The following is an 18,476-nucleotide window of genomic DNA, read 5'->3' on the forward strand; positions in this document are numbered from 1 at the left end:
ACACACACACACACACACACACACACTCAGACCGTGCTGCAGCATCTCACTCTTCTCTCGTCTCAGTCGTCTCTCCTCCCTTCTGTTGTCTGTCTACTTTTCTCCCTTCCACTTTTCTATGTTCCCTCTCTCTCTCTCTCTCTCTGATCACTCCTCCATTATCTTCACAACCTTGTATTTGTGTTTATTTATTTATCTCTCAAGTACCTGATTCAGAATTCAGTCCAGATAAATAATCTACTCTCTCTCTCTATCCCTCTCTCTCTCTCTCTCTCTCTCTCTCTCTCTTTCTCTCTCTCTTCTCTCCTCGCTCTCTCTCCCATATGGCAGGTTCTACCGGAACGACTATCACATAGACGTGTGCATCAACGACTACCTGGACGTCTACTGCCCGCACTACGAGGACACGGTGCCGGAGGAGCGGACCGAGCGCTACGTGCTCTACATGGTCAACTACGACGGCTACAGCTCGTGCGACCACATGGCCAAGGGCTTCAAGCGCTGGGAGTGCAACCGGCCGCACTCGCCCAACGGCCCGCTCAAGTTCTCGGAGAAGTTCCAGCTCTTCACGCCCTTCTCTCTGGGCTTCGAGTTCAGACCAGGACGCGAGTACTACTATATCTGTGAGTATGCGGTGCGGCTGTGTGTGGGTGTGTGTGTGTGTGTGTGTGCATTCCTGTGTGTATGTGTGTGTGTGTGTGTGTGTGTGTGTGCGTGTGTGCTTGTGTGTCTGTGTGTCTGTGTCTGTGTGTGTGAGGACGCAAGTACTACTATATCTGTGGGTATGCAGTATGGCTGTGTGTGTGTGTGTGTGTGTGTGTGTGTGTGTGTGTGTGTGTGTGTGTGTGTGTGTGTGTGTGTGTGTGTGTGTGTGCATGCCAATGTGTGTCTTTGTGTGTGTGTGTGTGTGTGTGTGTGTGTGTGTGTGTGTGTGCTGTTATGCTAGTGTACAATTACTAGCACAATTACACTACAGCCAATGCATGGGATCAAATACACTGTATCGTGTGCACCTCAGCCTGAATTCCCATGGACCTGTGGCTATGATATGATTTTTGTGTTTAGGATTTCAAGTAAACATGCCATAAAATTAGCCGTGTCTGTGCCAAACATTACCTGCACAAATCATCTTCAAAGTAACTTACAGTAAGATTTAAAAAAATATATGACCAAACATAACGACATAAAATCGCTCTCTATTTGCATGACGCCATTCTGGCAGGTGATCACACCACTTGCTCTCAAATTTAACGGTCGGCTTTCGGGCCTGAACCATTGATTCCGAGCGTGGAATATAGAAAAGCCTCCCGCCTCCACTCTCCCGTGGTCAAACTGCCGCTTTGTTTTCCAGGAGTCTTGGCAAACAGACTCGAACGAAAACATTAACCTTAGGGAAAAACACGGTGCCTCTCGCGGTCTCGCTCTGAGGAAGGCTTTGTTGCCGAGCCCCGGTCTCAGCTTACGCCCGGGCCTGCGAGAGGGCTCCGAAAAACAAGCATCCAAAAAGCCGTGTTTTTACAACTGGAGTCAGATCCCCACCGGGAGCCCTCGCGGAAGACTAAATAGGACACAGGAGCGGCCCCGACCATCTGAGATGAGTTCCTTCATGTGCATATGCGCTGGAGACACGCAGATACAGGAGACCTGGTGCGCTGGCATGTGGGGTGTGTGTGTGTGTGTGAGTGTACTGTGCACGCACATGTGCCTTTGGCAGTGTGTGCATGTATGTATGTGTGTGTGTGTGTGTGTGTGTGTGTGTGTGTGTGTGTGTGTGTACTGTGCACGCACATGTGCCTTTGGCAGTGTGTGTATGTATGTATGTGTGTGTGTGTGTGTGTGTGTCCATCTGTCTGTGTGTGTGTATCTATGTGCGTCTGTGTGTGTGTATGTGTATCTATGTGTGTGTGCGTGTGTGTGTGAGTGAGTCTTAGTGTCTGAGTGTCTGCACACGCTGCTGTCTGTCGGAAATCTGCGGCCAAAAAAAAACAAGGATAGTTCTGAAGTTTCGCACTTTACAGATAAACGATCACCCAGAGTCTGTTACAGCTAGATCCGCAGAGCCTCTGGTCGTGCTCCCAGACGCTCTGGAGGTTCCAGCGCAGGACTCTGGGGCTCTGAGGTTTGCGCGTCAGCTGTCAGGAGAGACTTCCTCGAGGAGATTAGCCTTTGGCTAAAGCGAGGGATTTTACAGTAAATGGGAGGACTCATACCACCCGTGGTTGAGTGACTCACTTTTTAATGTCTCGACGCGAAACCGAGTCGCAAAACAAAAAGAGTCTTGTTTTCTCCCCAGTGCAGTGGCCCTGGACAGACACACACACACACACACACACACACACGTACACACACACACACACAAAAATAATAGAAGTGCAGGAGGAACAACAAATGATCCAACCCGAAAATCAAGCGCTTAGGAGACGAAATCGGAGTGCAAACACGGCGTCTGAGAGGAGGTATTCACGGCCGGCCTGGAGGGATATTGCCTTTGGCGGAGTGCAGCTGGAATAAGCTGTGTGCACTTCATATCAGCACAGGAACTTCCACCGGCTCACAGAGCACTACATTAACATCTTATCCAATTATTTAGAGTACACAGTCAGGAGAAATACTGGACTCATTTCTGAAGGTTCTGCCGTCTTTCTCCTGCAGACTACAGATACTAGATAGCGGACTTCCTCGTCGGACGCGGATATGCTCTTTGTGGTAGTTCTTATTCAGTAGCCTCGCCGTCCCACAGACCAGTTTGGACGGTGTGTGCACATGAAAGGAACTGGCCCGGGCGCAGCACAAACATATCCCCATGAAATATGACTTGCCAGTGGACAGGATAGCCAAAGGACAGACAGAGTGCGGGGGTGTGGGCTGGGGGGCGGGGGGGGTTGATGGGGTGGATTTCCTCTTATCGGACCTAAAACTACTGGCTCCCTGCTGCTGGAGAATGTAAATGGAGGGGGGGGGGGGAGAGAGACTGTGGCAGTCGGTCGTTTCTCCGCGGGCTGAGAATGGCTCTTGCTTGTCAGCGGTGTCCAGCTCTCGTCTTCATCACGGGCACAAGAGCGTCTTTGTTAACCCCGGCCGCGCTGCTCGGTGACGGACAGCCCCAGGTCAGCTTAGAGTCCCAGTGCGTACTGCCCCCCTGCACTTGTGTATGGAGAAGAGGGGGGGGGGGCGTGGAGCAGTGAGGGGAGAGAGCAGGGGGGGATCAGTTAGGCGACAGCAACAGGTCAGGGGTCAGTATCAGGCGACACATGCAGTTGAACCCCTCGGATCCGGAAGAGTTTAAGGGCGTCACGTTTTATTTTTTTTCCATCCCCCATCAACAGAGCTCAACATGGAAGTCGGATCGTAATCTCACCGGATAGAAATCCAATTTCAGGGGCCTGTTTGTCACCTGTCTCGTCCCCGGCTCCTGAGAGGCCTCCCCCTCGGTGGCGTCGCACGCCGTCTGACATAAGCCCACTTCATAAGCTGGGGCCGCACGTCTAAAGCCCGGGCTCCTGTCGTCGTAATGAGACAGACGTCAGGGTGGACAGTCCCCTAGCCGTCTAATTAGAGGACAACACAGAGGACGCCGCCGGCCAACGAGACAGAGCTCTGTTTCACGCCTGACCAGACCCGATTTAATTTCGCTGGGGAGCGCGAGCTATCAGGTGTAGTGAAGGTGTGCAGAAAAATGCCCCCCCCCCCGTCCACCCCCACCCAACACAAACAAAGACAAACACACCTATCCAGACACACAAGGGATATCAATCCTAGTCCAACCCCTCACCCCCACCCCCCCATACATCATCTCTGTCTCCATTCCCCTCCACACACACACTCCCCTTTGCTCTCGAATTCGGGCGTGGACTCTTCACAGTCTGTGGTTTTCCCACCCCCTGGGTGTCTGTAAGATGAGGGGGGGATGTAACTTCATTGGAGATGATGAAGTGTGTATGTGTGTGAGTGTGTGTGTGTGTGTGTGTGTGTGTGTGCGCATGTGTGTGTGTGTGTGTGTGCGTGTGTGTGTGTGTGTGTGTGCATGTGTGTGTGCATGTGTGTGTGTCTGTGTGTGTGTGTGTGTGTGTGTGTGGTGAGGGTTGCTCCGCGTGGGGGTTGGTTGATGACTAGCCAGTATCTGGTGTCAGCCTCGTGAAGAGGGGTCATAGAATAGCCCTCAACGTGCCCCAGACCAGAATGAGCCACTCTGACCAGAGCCATGGCTACGAGCTATGCTTGTCTGACCCGGCGTGTCTGTCAGCAGCGCGGCGTGAGGTAAGTCACTCGATCCACGCTGACACAGTCAGAATGGCCCGCGGGTGATTGACGCGTCTGTCCTTTTCGCGAGACACTGAAGTAATTAGCTGCACCAAGTTGGGAATGGTAATCCGTTTTTTTCCGTTCTGGTGGGATTTTTTTTGTGTGTGTGTGTGATGAGGCCTTTGAAATGAGAGAGGGTTTCTTTTTTCTCTTTTTTTCCGCCTAATGTGGAATTGCTGACATGTTTTTGGTCTTGCCGAGAAAGAAAAACGCCCAGCAGGTATTGTTGCTGAGTTTGGAAACAAATGGATTCTTATGTACGCACGCACACACACTCGACCACGACCGCAAGCAGACACATGGAAAGACATGCACACACACGCTTAGTATGTAGACCACATGGGCATGTGCTCACACAAACATTCGGCACATGGGGCAGAATCTGAAGAACAAACACAAGGGTACCCACACAAACACACACACACACACACACACACACACACACACACACACAAACATAAACACACACACACACACATCAGCCCTTGCATCCACACAAGTAAAAACATACCCCCCCGACGCAGAAACACACACATGCTCTCACACAAACATAAACATCTATCCAACTCCCTATATACAGTAAGCACACAGACCCCTCTCTCCTTAAAATAAAAAAACACACACACAGACACACACACATGAGAGGCTCCCGGTGGCCCCCGGAGCCAGGTGACGCCGTCATGTGATGTTTTCAATCAGCCATCATGACGGGGGGGCCACCGGTTTTGATGGGGGGGGGGGGGGGGGGGGGGACCACCAGACCCCGGAGCAGGTCAGACTGCTGGAATGAGACAAAAGCAATTTTGCCCAAATCAAAGTAAATACGCTCGTGGGGATGTGATTAGGGGTGCGCAGAAAAAGCCCCGGTATGTCAGAGCAGACGGCCTGTGAGCCCTGTGATTCAACCCATCCTTCCCCTGCAGCAGCGCGGGGGCCTGGGCTGGGAGAGCCGGGGACCAGCCAGCGCTCGGGGAAACACACAGACCGCACACACAGCGGGGAGCCGGGAGGAGTCGGAACATATTGTAGTTCATTATGGGCTTACATACAGTACACACACACACACACACACACACACACACACACACACACACTGTATGTAGCCTACTTACACACACATACATGCACACACAAGCACACACATATACACACGCAAATACGTAGCCTAGTTACACGTACAGACGCATACTGTATGTAGCCTACTTACACACACAAGCACACACACACACACACACACACACACACACACACACACACACACACACACTCGTAAATACGTAGCCTATTTACACAAACACATACGTAGCCTACTTACACACACATATACGTACATACACACACATGCACACACATGCACGCGCACACACACACCCACACACATAGCCTACTTATACACACACACACACACACACACACACACACACACACACAAACACACACACACATACAGAGAGAGAGAGAGAGGCGAGGAAAGGTTATGTTTTGTGTGTGTTTCATGACATTGGTATAATGTTTCCTTTGTCCCCACCTACAGACCTGTTTATGCCAAGCTTGCGTGTCCAGGCAGAGGTCTAGCTGCTCAGATTGCAATCTTTATGATATTTATCTCTCATCCATTCCCTGGGTCCTCTGGCTGGAGTGCCGTGCGCAAGGACTCCCAAAAAAGGTGCCTGTGATCGGAGGGTGCCAGCCCTGAGCCAGGCCAGGTCCTCAGCAGCCAATTTTTACGAGCACCAGGTGTTGGTTTGGGTTGCAGGCGCACGGAGGTGGTGTCGGTTGCAGGTGGCGAGGCTATTTGGAGCCAATCGAAAGTTCAGGAGCAGGTGTGGAGGTGGGTCGTGGGCCAGCTGAAGTCTGAGTGGCAGGTGCTGGTGCCGCTCATGGCCAATCGCGTTTCAAGGAGCAGGTGCCGAGGTCGCTCAGAGCCAATAAATGCTTCGAGAGTTTTTTTTGCGACCGTGATGTTGTTCGGCATCAAAGCAGGCATGGCAGGTTGTCCTTCAAGCTATTTCAATCGGGGAAACAGCCCCCCCACCACCACCACCACCCCCTCCAGAAAAAGGAGAAGTCTGTTATTTGTTTGGAAGCTCAAAGGAAAAAATGCAAGGCTTGTTAACGTGGTGGGACTCTTGTGCAAACAGACGGGGCACGCTGTGATTTCCCACAGCAGACAGACAGCGCCTTTAAAGTGATTCAACAGTGCTGGCACGGATGGTGCACTCGTGGAAAAGAGAGGTGGTGCTGGCTGAGGACGGATGGAGTGTGTGTGTGTGTGTGTGTGTGTGTGTGTGTGTGTGTGTGTGTGTGTGAATGTGTGTGGATGGGTGGTGGGGAGGTGGTTAGCTTTGTGAAGTCTCTCCTCTCCTCATTATTCAGTCTCTGTCTCTCTCTCTCGCTCTCTCTCTCTCTCTCTCTCTCTCTCTCATTCTTTCTCTCTTTCCCTCGCTCCTGCGGAGTGATCCGTGAGAGTCGCGGCCTCTGGCTCCTCCGCGCCGCCTGCCCCCTCGTCGTCTCGGGGCCGCTCCTCCTGACAAGGGCGGATCGTGTTACGAGCTGTGTGAAGGTGGGCCCGCGGGGGAGCCGAGCGGAGCTGCCATCGCACCTTTCTCCTTAAGACCTGAATGAGCTCGCCATTATGAAGGGAACAAATTGGGGGGGGGGGGGAGGGGTGGAGGGGGTTTACAGCCCCAGGGGCGAATGTTGAAGAGCGAGCCAGAACATCTCACACTGTGAGGGCCAAGTGTGCGTTTGTTCTCCAGGAGGAGAGAAGGCGGGAAACACTGATTGTGTCCTTTGCACAGCGTTGCCAGACGAGGACAAGGCACTCATGAGGTGTCTTAACAACATCACAAGTTCCTACAGCATGCGGTCAAGGAAAGATTGAAATCTGGTAATTAGGTGTCTTAGCAACAGAGAAAAGGTATTTAAAAAAAAAAAAAAAAAAAAACCGGATCAATTTCACAAAAGCCGAGAGAAAAAAAAGACTTGCAACATTCTCAAAATGTTCTGTCAGGCCACACACACCGTTTCATGACACTTGAGTCAGCGTGCGGTACCATTACAGCACGGTGGACATAAAATCAGTCGAAATAGCCTGTAATGCACTTTAGCCTCTTTTCCACCGCTGTAAAAAAGGATGAGGTATGTGTTGTAACTGGTACTCCGTGTTCCCAGTCGGAAAGATCACATCAACACGCGTCTCTTCTCCTCCCAGAGCTGCTCTGCTCTGCTGTTTTCTTTGAGCACCGCAGTGATAAGAACATTTGTCATGTCTTTCAATGGAGGACAAATAGTGCTCCTCAACTCTTGAGTGCTTTGGTGTGAGAAATGACCATGTTTTTTTATCCTTATGTGTGTGTATATGTGTGTGTGAGTGTGTATTTGTGTGTGTGTGTGTGTGTGTCTGTGTGTATGGGTCATGGGGCGAGTGTTCAGAGACCAAGGGGGGGAAAAACATCTGGTGTGGATTGCCTGCTTTTAATAGTAAACATGCCTATTAACTGTGTGTGTTTCAGCCTACACCGTCGCTGAGAATGGGAGACGGAGCTGCCTGAGGCTGAAGGTTTTCGTCAGACCAGCCAGTAAGTCCTCTCAAGCCCTCAACTGGGATCCAGCTGCACTGGACCCACAAACATGTTTTATTTTAGACCTTTTCCACATTCATTCAATTAATGCACATTCAGTGTTACACATTCGGAGGATAGTTGTTTTTATATTTTTTGAATTAAACTGAGTGAAAATGAGTGTTCTCACACAAAACCACATTGTGAAAATCATACGGTGAACATCTCTTTCATCTTTTTGAGCCTTTAAACATTGTAGTGTTTGTGGACGAGAGTGTCATCAAGGTTTTTTTAAAACATTGTAGTGTTGTTTGTGGAGGAGAGCATCATCAAGGTTGTTTGGATTATTTTTTATTTATTTATTTTATTTTTTGTCTTTGCGGTCTCTCTGTTGTGTTGTTGGGCTTTGTTCCCTGTGGCAGCCTGAAGGCCTGAGCACATAGGCGGCCCACTGTGGTGTGGAACCCCTCTTGTTGCATTTAGTTGCTGAGCCACATCAGAGCCCAAGATTACAAGGATATTGTGCAACTTTATTGGCCAAAACACGAGGAGGCTTTTTCAACTAGGATGTGTTTTTATAACACCAACTGGGGGGTTCTTGTGCAGAGATCAGTGCCCCATACTCACAAAAGTACCACTAAAGGGTTCTCCTGTGAGTTCTCCTGAGTTGCACTGAAAGTTTATCACTACATTTCTCATGAATTGTATTCGCAAAGCTGCAATAAGGAAAAGTGAGAACTCATGAGAGCTCAGTAAGAGAGACTCCGATGCTTTGGCTGACGTCAAGTTTCATAGACAAGTTTCTCATGCACACTTGCAATGACCTCTACAATTGGTTGATGAGAGGATAAGTCTGTGCCCACAAGTAGGCATGTGCTTCATTGCCTACCACAATAATAAATATTTCTCACAGGCTCCAAGATGAACAAAAATGCAGCATGTTGCCAACAGACTAGAGCCCCTGTAAAGCAAAAATAAATGTGTTTTGAGTCACAGAAAAGGGCGTCATTAACCACTTACAAAATCAGAATGACCAAAAACATTGACAAGTCTGTAAACATAGGCTTCAAATCATGAAGATTTGAGGGGTACATTCAGTTTCCAAACCATTTGGGCAGGTCCAATGACTGCGCTGAAACCACAACCTCAACTGCCCCACCACATAGTCCCAGCTATTCTCTAAATCATCTGATTCTAATTTTTCACAATACTTGTAGCTTTCCAACTTACTCAAGGTGTTTCCAAACAAAGATCTTTAAATATAGTTGGAGTTCATTGACCACTGTGTATAGTGTTTCCCATTACTCACAAAACTAACCAAGCTCTCTTGTGTCTTTTACAGACAACTGTGTGAAAACTATCACTGTTCACGATCAAGTGTTTGACGTCAGTGACAAAATGGATAATAATGTAGAGCCGCGAGGTTTGTATGGGGCATCCCAATTCCTTCACTCTATTTCTCTGTAAAAGATTCAATAGATTCGTATGGTTTGTGAGTAACTGTGATTCATGTGCTGTATTTGTGTGCAAATGTGTTCAAAATGCCACTGCATTCCTTATTTCCATTAGTAGTTTGATTTCGGTTCGGCAGTTGTACCGAGCCGGGTGGTGGTGCAGGTGTCTTGCTGTCGCTTCTGGCCTTTAGATCCGAGATGGTTTTTTTTTCTCTCACCTCTCTGAGAGGCTTAATTAGTGGTGGGGAGAGACACCTGGTTTCAGCCGTGACATTGTGTGACACTCTGCTCCTCTCTCTTCCTCTCGTCCCCGCAGACGACACGAGTCACGAGTCGGCCGAGCCCTCCAGAGGGGACGTCAACGCGGCCGCCCGCTGCAGGACCCCTGCCGCCCCGCTGCTGGCCACGGCCCTGCTCCTCCTCGCAGCCCTCGCCTCGTTATAGCCCCCGAACCCCGGGGGAGCGGACACACACACACACACACACACACACACACACACACAAAACACGCGCTCACACACACACCTGTGAGGAGGGCCACTCGGAAAAAAAGGAGCACTTTTTTCAATCCAGTTTTTACTCAACTCTGTCTCTATCTCTCTGTCGCTTTCTCTTTCTCTCTCTCTCTCTCTCCTTGACTCTATCTCTCCGTCTGTGACTCTCGTCAGTCGGCTGGGATCCACGAGACGGCCCTCTTTTGTTTGTTTTTCTTTTTTTTTTCTCGTGTTGCAGTTACAGTAAGATGCCAAAACATGTTTTTTTGACTTTTTTACTGTTTCCCTTTCTCAGCTAACACACAAATATGCCCCCCTCCTTTTTCTCCCCAATACACACACACACACACACACACACACACACACACAGACACACACACATATGAATTAACTTGCTCTCACATCTCTGTCAGTTTCTATAAAATGGGTCTGATGGGAAGAGAACTGGACGTTGTGTGGACTGCCTCACGTCTGTCTCACGCGAGGACTCTTACCAGTGAAGACATGGAGGCAGTCAAGGGACCTTGAGTGCCCTGACCATATGGATATGAGAGTGTTTCTTCTTCTTGAAGAAGATCGGATGATGGATATTGTTGCTTGGAAACATATCACCACTTTGTGTGAGAGGCTCATATCTGGGCTTTTCTGATGAATAGCTTTTGAGGGACCTTTGTGGAGGTGAATTGGTGTGTTGATTTGCTGTATTGTTAGAAGGAAAGAGGAGAGGGAAAGAGAAGCACTCAAGTGTCGAGGTTTTTTGTATGATGTGTATAGTAAAGACAGGGGGAAGATGTATGCTGCATCTTTGAAGAGCATTTCATATAGAGTGAAGCATTCAAGTACGGCCTTGTTCCATAGTCGGAGTAAATATCCTAATTTGTTTTTTTTTTGTTTTTTTTTTCATTTTGTTTTTTGGCAGAACAGTATTTTCCTATTTATTGTTCAGATTTTGTTCTGTCCCTGTTCTGTCATTGCCAATTGTCTGTATGCAGGTGGAAAAAACAAATGCCCAGTTTTTAAAATGTAAAAAAAAAAAAAAAACTGTTTGTACTCAGTATTTGATGCAGACATGTAATGGTTTGAGCTGAACCAGTTGTCAAGAAAAAAAATCAGGGATGAAGAGTATGGCTTTTCACCATATTTGCCATAGGCATCATCTGTGGTAGTTTCTCAACAGACTTTTTTCATCTGATGTCCGGGTCCACATTTGAGCGAGTAGAACACCATCTGTAATTAAGTGCTTTCAAATGCAGCAAGCCAATCCACCCCCATCCCAGACTCTTTATAAACACGCATCAGCTTCAAGTTTGCATTTCTCTCCCAATCAACATGTTTTCTTGATTATCATAAGCATACATAATCATGGGTATTAGGAATGATTAAAAACACTGCTTTCAGGGATTGATACATTTTTGAGCATGGAGTCAGCATAAAATAAATTATTTTTTTGAATCTTTGACAAAATAATGGAGGATGAAGTCGGAATTTGTTGTTTTCAGCTTCTAAAGTGCTCGCACACACCTTACCTACATCTCCCCCATCCACTACCCACCCCGCCCAACCCCACCCCACCCCACCCCACCATCCCCAGTACCGTGGTGCTGACTAGCCTGGCCGTATCATGCCTTCTGCGCTGAAACGCTGCCCAAGCATTGACTGAACGTTTGTGGCTGGCGGCTTAGGCAGCTGACACCCGTCCGTGATTTAATGGACCCTTTGATGTTGTCCAGAGTGTCAGAGCATGCAGCCCACATACTGGGAGGCCTTGTGCCGGGTTATTTCTGGAATTAAAAAAATCAAGTCGAGCTGGGGAGGGCTTGGTGTCCAGTTCAGCTGTGGAGTAGCCTTACCACTGCAGAAAAAAAAAAAAAAAAAAAAAAAAACGCGGCCAGGAAACAGAGCGGGGGGGATTTGCTTGCAGAGAGAGAGAGAACGCTCCCTCTGTGATCAATAGAATTGGCTTTTTTTTACACACACAGACACACACACACACACACACGCACACACACATACACACACAGAAAACCAACCAAGGGGAAGCGTTCGCTACTCCCCCTCCTTCTTGCATCCCTGCAGTTATCAGGTGCAGTTAGCCTGTGGTGGTCCTGCCAGCACTGTCGCGTTGTTGCTTGTGTGATACAGTGGCGGTTTTCTCTTTTAAGATTTTGTCGGTTGCTCTTCGTTCCAGGTGTACACGTAAAACATAGCAAAGTAGACGCTCTTTGTAAAGCCGTCATTCGGTACGCGTGGATGGCGGCCCCTCTTGGAGTAGCACTGCATTAGTTAGGTTTTTAATATAATTATTCAGACATGTAACACAGGGGAATGCGAATCCGCTCACTTTTGTGGATACTGTGTATCCGTAGCTAGTCTATATAACATGCAGTGTTAGTGCAGCAAGATGTATTTTGTACCTCTCCTGAAGGACAAAAAAAAAAATAATGGAGACACATAGAAAGAGTGAACAAAAAAAAAACAATCTAATAACATTTGATATCAAAGTATTAATTTCATTTGGATGTGCTTTTTGTATGAGATGAAAAATAAAATGTAATGGTTCTTCTCCTCTTGTACCTGACCTGTACAGTTTGTTCATTTGAATTAGGACTCTCCTAACCGTTCACAATCCCACAGATTGTTTTATAATGAATTGATTTAACCCCAACCCCCACCCGAAAGTCCTTGGATGTGTGTTTGTGGTACACTGCATTCAGACACCGAGCGTTAGTGCGTCACCAGTAGAAGTGCACTCCAAATAAAGTGCTATTATCCCCCCGCCCGTCCTGATCACACCTGGGTCACTTGAGTAGACTTGAGCTCGTTTTAAGTGTTGATGTCTGTGAATGCTTGTCTGAAGCTTCACATCTATCCGTGTTCAGTCCTTGCACTTGGACAGTCCTTCCGTTCCAGGCTGCCCATCTTATTTTATTTGATTTTTTTTGTCCTTTTTGTTTTATTCTTTATTGTACTTTTTGTTTACAGACGCCTCTCCAGAATGGCCTTTGTATGTACTGTGATGTGCTATTTTCTATACTGACTTCACACATGAAATGGGAATGTCAATTTTGTTTTCCTCTCCTCCATGTACATTAACTCCCCACACAGACTCTGTTGCTTAGTCATACTCGTGGACGTTTGTTTGTTTGTACACAAAGCAAAAAAAAAAGAAAAACCAACAAAAAACTGTCAGAAAATGAAGGTATCTTATTAGTGCCACAGCTCAATCAGCGCTCGACGTTCAAACCCTGTGTCTTGTAATGGGGATGGGTGCTGTTCTGCTGAATGGAACTAACATCTCTTAAGTATTTGTGTTTTTTGGCCTCGTGCGTCTGTTCCCGTTAGTCACCACACCCTCCTGTGTCATGGAACATCTGTCTCTCCTCCGAATGGGGAGTAGCCCGTCTACTACCTGTCCAGGAACATATGAAAATTGTACAGATCTCGTAGAGATAATGCAGCCAAAATGAGAAACAGATGGAATGCAAAGAGTGAACGCAAAGAGTGACTTTTTTTTCTCTCCTGCCAGTGGTGGATTCCTGTTGTGGCTTCGCTGTTACTGTCTTTGTATGTTCCTCTGTGACAGGGCCGTCCTTTGCACCATTTTACATATCCAGTCTGTGCCGGGCCAACTTCAACTGGACATCAACAGTCCTCTTTTTGAGTTATTCGTGTCATTCAAATGTGGTTCAGACAAGCATTTTATGGGGGACAGATTGTCTCTTGTTACTCTGATGGTGCAGTGATGACCTACCCTGTGGTATGAACACAACGATTTATATCTCCAATGGCCATTGTTTGTAAATACACTTGTTGGAGCAGCTATGACTAATTACAAAAAAAAAATTAAATAAAAATTCTTTGTCATTGTTGTAGCTTTTGGTGTCTTTTCCATTTCTGTATGTAAATGATTTTGCTGCCTATTGAGCTCGCAGATTAGCTGAAAAGTCAGACTTAAAGGGTGTGCTCAGGCAGAGCAATATAATTTCAGTCTCCTTAGGTGGTAAAACACCACCGTAAAGCACGGTGAACAAGAGCAAAATGCTCCAGTTAGTCTCATAAATGCTGGCTTCTCTCTTGTTTGGGTGCTGAGAAAGTAGGGGGAAACATTAGTATGAAACCACTGAAAAATGTTAATCATTGTTTGTGCAGCTTGTGTTCATCACAGTTTTGCAGAACAAACATCAATTGCATGACTTATCTGATGGAATACTGACAGGAATTTCAATGAGCCAATTTGGGTGGAATTTTAATTTTGCTTCACGGAATACCCCACAAGCAACCATTTTATCTGCAATGTGGAACAGCAAATTAAATATGTGATAGTCTGTCCTTTATTATTGCAAGTAAGATCTGTGCACCCAATATGCATAGCCACTCTGAGCCTTAAAAAGAAAATATTTATTGAAGCAAAGACCTTGAATCCAATGTTTCTCTTCAACTTTCACAGGATGTCTATGCAAACCACAATGTCTTATCAGAGATTTAGGCTACCTCCTGTCCGAGGCCCTTGAAAGGTAACCAAAATGCACTAGAAAAATAAAGAGATTTCTAAGGGCATTCCTGGTATTTTAGTGATCTGATTTGATAGCACATGGCCGTGTTTACGCACCTGGAGGTGGCCTCGGACAGAAGTCGGCGGTAGCGTGGCGATAAGCGCTGGCGATGTCCCGCTCACGAGGAGCCCAAATGGCTTCACGCCACAATTAGGAGAGACTGTGTCTTTTATTAAACGTCAACACCAGATCCGCAGTCGTCTCGAGGGCGAGACCGCGGCAGTCTGTTCGGCACTCTCTCGAACGTGACTGATGTGTTGACAGTCAGCAATAGCAGAGTCGTAAAGAGACCACTTTTTTGGCAGCGCGCGCGAGCCAGATGCACATTTCTGTCAGTGCTCGTGTACCTACGGGCTGGTTAATGAATTAACGGTGTCGTTTGTCAAGAGGGGGGTGAAAAATGAAAGGCGGTGAGAATGACAGGGTGAAATGGCCTGTGTAGACCAGTGGGGGAAAAAACATGGCCGTTTCACCTTCAGAGTCACTCTGGGCCCCCTCGGGAACTTTGCCTGTGGTACTGGTTGCCGTGGGAACAATCTGCTGGGTGACGGGGCCGACTGATAGTCTGTCAGTGTTTGGCTGCCAGTGCTCAAAAGGTCATTAATCATGTCATTATGTCATAATAAGAGCAGAAAATTCAGAGGGATTTTTCCTCCCCCCTCTCTCCGAGCGAGCGAGAGAGAGAGAGAGATGCTATGCATTTAGAGCGAGGGAGGACGGGAAATTGACAAACCCCTTCTCTGACGCCCCCACCGGCCTCTATTATGAGGCATTATTAAATTGCTGTGTTGCATTCAATAGCCAATGATAAAATCAATGAATATTAATAAGGTGAGTTCAAGGTTGCCAGATATTGTTTTCAGTGAGGGACGCTGACTGCCGCTCAGGAGAGAGAGATGCACGGCGGGGCAATCCCTGGTTAGCACTGCAGTGCATTGGGACGGAACTGCAGCGCGGCACATGCTTAATTCAAAAGAACTCATTAAAGTGCTTCTGGAGTTGGTCCAGTCTGCGGTTACGCCATTAACCTTTAGGGCATTACCATACTGTTAGAGGAGTTATCTCCTCCTTTAGAGCTGAGGGCACATTCAAAGATGCTTGCGATATCAGTTTGGAGTCAGGGGAGGCTTTTTTTTTTTTTTTTTTCCTACGTGGGTCCTGGCTGGGAAAGTGAACTTGTGAGCGGAGCGGAGCGGAGAGAGGAATCTGCCGGCTGCGAGTGACTCAGTGAGTATTGGGGATCTGCCATGCCGCCGCCCACACAGGAACATTTCATTTTGTCATAAACTCTGAGAGTCAGTCAGTAAATGAAACCCAGAGGAGTTTTAGAGTGGAGAGACTTAACTGTCTGGTTGGAATTGATGCAGGACACAAGCCCTACTCTATATGTCAGAGGAAGTGCTGAAAACAAACCATATTTCTCAAATACACAAAACATGGCAAGTCACCAATCTGGAAAGTTTGTTGTATGTTCTCTCACGTACTAAAGCTCTGGGGCGCAATTTATTTTCCCAATTGGTTCCAATATTACTTCCTAAATTGGTTGGCAGGAAACGATTCAAAACTTAAAAATGATAGATACTGTAATGCTCTATTTCATATGGAGCAGGAAGTGGCGTAATACATTGACATTTGATTGGATTGATTGAAAGAGACAAGGCAAAAAATTAGGAAAGTCAGGCGACTTCAGTGACATTTGAATCATGAAGCATGAACCAGTCACATTCGACACACTCAGCCCCATTTTGATAATAGAGGGAAATATATGAGATGATAAAGACACTTAAATAAAGTGAATCATTTGCTGATGGTCGCTATAAACTACAAGCAAATTTGAGTGGCAAATGTGGCATGAGTTATGGTTTTAATATTCTCAATCTTGAACATCCATCCAGGCGGTGTTGGAGGGCAGTCGGCCTAAATATGCTAAATGTGCGTAGGTGCGTAAATGGCGGCTATTATCATGACTCATCACAACGGTGATTTTCTCCTGTATATTGTCGGATGCTGACGAACGGCTCTCCCTGTGGTCTGCGCGCGCTCTCTGCGATTATCGGCCGGCATAATTGAGGATTATCAGGTCCAGTCTCATCATTGCCCTCTCTTCCTGCATGACTTATTCATCAGTTGTCATTTCCTCTAAACGCCTGAAGTATTAGATACTCACCAAATGACTTAAAATAACGATTTTCGAGAGGAGACGATTTAACGGCATTGAAACTGACAAGTCCTTTTGCCAAGAGGTTTTCATGCCCTCTGACCTTTGAACCAGAAAGCCTCTAAGAGGAGGAGGAGGAGGAGGAGGAGGAGGAAGCGTGAGGAAGGGAAAAAAAGGGGGGGGGAAGATCTTTGGCGAGGAGAGCTGTATCAAAATCTTCCTACCATATTTGTGAGAGGCTAACATTTCTGAGGAGGAGATAAAAGCCGGGCCGTCTGCAAGGGAGCCGCTCTGCTCTCGGCCCTTAGTGCTGAAATGGAACACTATTCAGTTTCTTGTGGCCCAGCTGCAACTCCATTCAGCCGGCTAAAAATACTCGCACGCTGCGGCTGAGCGGATTCATTTCTCCTTTCATACAGGCAAAGCCTGAGGCGCGCAGATATTTCCAAGGACAAGGATCAAGCCAAAAATAAGGCCCTGTGATTGACTATAGTCCTCTTACTGGACTGGACCAATGTGTAAATCAATTTTGCATGCATCCACGAACCTTCAAAGGGGAAAAAAAAATACAATCAGCTGTCATTTGTGTGTCATTTCGTAGCAGGCTTTAGCAGTTTATAGCAGTTTATATAAATATATATATTTAGAGAGGCACAGAGTATACGGAATGCCTCACTTTTGTAAACAAAACAAGATAAATGAGCAGAACTTTCAGACGTCCACGCCCATCTCCACTCAGAACAATGCTCCCAATGCGGACCCATGCGGCTCTGTGGGAATTAACCCTGAAAACAGCCAACCGCGCCACATTGGGAAAACAACACAGCGTCTGTGCAGCGTGCGTGCGCCTGTATGTGTGTGTGTGTGTGTGTGAGTGTGTGTGTGTGTGTGTGTGTGTGTGTGTGTGTGTGTGTGCAGTAGTGTGGTATGGTAGGGACCTCTAGGGGAATGTGGCAGGTGTCTCTCTCAGACGAGAGGCCCCCAGAGGAGCACCTGGATGATTACACACGCCTCCCCGAGGGTCGGTTCAACGGCGGGACAGCGCCGGAACAGCTGTACGAGCGGCCCAACCCCACGCCACACACACACACACACACGTACATACACACACACACACACACACACACACACACACACGTACATACACACACACACACACACATACAACACAGGGCTGAATCCAGGACAGGAAACGATGCGTCTGTGTATAAGTGTGTGTATGTGTGTGTGTGTTTGTCTGTATGTGAAAGAGCCACCATGGGAACCAATGTGGAGTGGAAAAGCAGTTCTTCCCAAACACCCATTAACAGAAATTATCACCCTACTCCATATTGGCTTGGCTGGTTACTACACTGTAGTAGCACCAGCTGGTCTCTTAGGACGGCACGTGAGAGAGATGGGAGAGAGAAAAAAAACACTTCCTACTTCACAGTCTATCATGTCTTCATTACGCTGGATACGGGAATTCAAATGAACTTCTGTTAACCCCAACATTAATAGTAAAAGTTTCTCCTTTTTTCCCCTTCATCCAGACACCATATGTCTCACCACTGTGTTTGCAGTCACTTTATCCTCGAGATGAGAAGAGAAGTGAATAGAAGAGAAGGAACGAAATTATCGGCAGAGAGGAGTAGAGTCGCTTTTGTGCAACTGATGAGCACTGTTGCCCTCAGACAGACCTTGTTAGCAGGGGCCCGCTACAGGAAGCCGTAATAAATTACCTCTGCCCGCAGATTGTTCTCTGATGATTACCGTGTTATGACCCGTACCTTAGTCATGCTGCCGCTGTGGCTACCTGGGAGCCCTGCGGAGAGCTTGAGTTACCCGCCCGCGTGTCAGGGTCTTTAGTTCACGACGACGTTATTTACGGCCGCCCCATGCTCCTGGGATCTGCCATTAGCGGCGAGAGCCACCCCTGACTCACCCCTCTCCTCCGACTCCGGACTCTACAC

General features: G+C 47.5%; 1 protein-coding gene across 2 annotated transcripts in view; it reads left to right on the forward strand.

The window, feature by feature from the left end:
* Positions 1-13,685, forward strand: part of efna5a (ephrin-A5a) — a 62,422-nt gene extending 48,737 nt beyond the window's left edge. The window contains exons 2-5 of one of the 2 annotated variants that reach the window (XM_062554760.1): positions 331-623; positions 7,818-7,883; positions 9,208-9,288; positions 9,636-13,685. In XM_062554760.1, coding sequence (XP_062410744.1) covers positions 331-623; positions 7,818-7,883; positions 9,208-9,288; positions 9,636-9,763 — 568 coding nt within the window. In that variant the 3' untranslated portion in view covers positions 9,764-13,685. The remainder of the gene's footprint in view (positions 1-330; positions 624-7,817; positions 7,884-9,207; positions 9,289-9,635) is intronic. The other variant, XM_062554761.1, reaches the window with a different exon arrangement.
* Positions 13,686-18,476: the final 4,791 nt, after the last annotated feature.

Source organism: Sardina pilchardus, chromosome 14, assembly GCF_963854185.1.
Source record: "Sardina pilchardus chromosome 14, fSarPil1.1, whole genome shotgun sequence".
In the NCBI taxonomy this organism is placed as follows: domain Eukaryota; kingdom Metazoa; phylum Chordata; class Actinopteri; order Clupeiformes; family Clupeidae; genus Sardina; species Sardina pilchardus.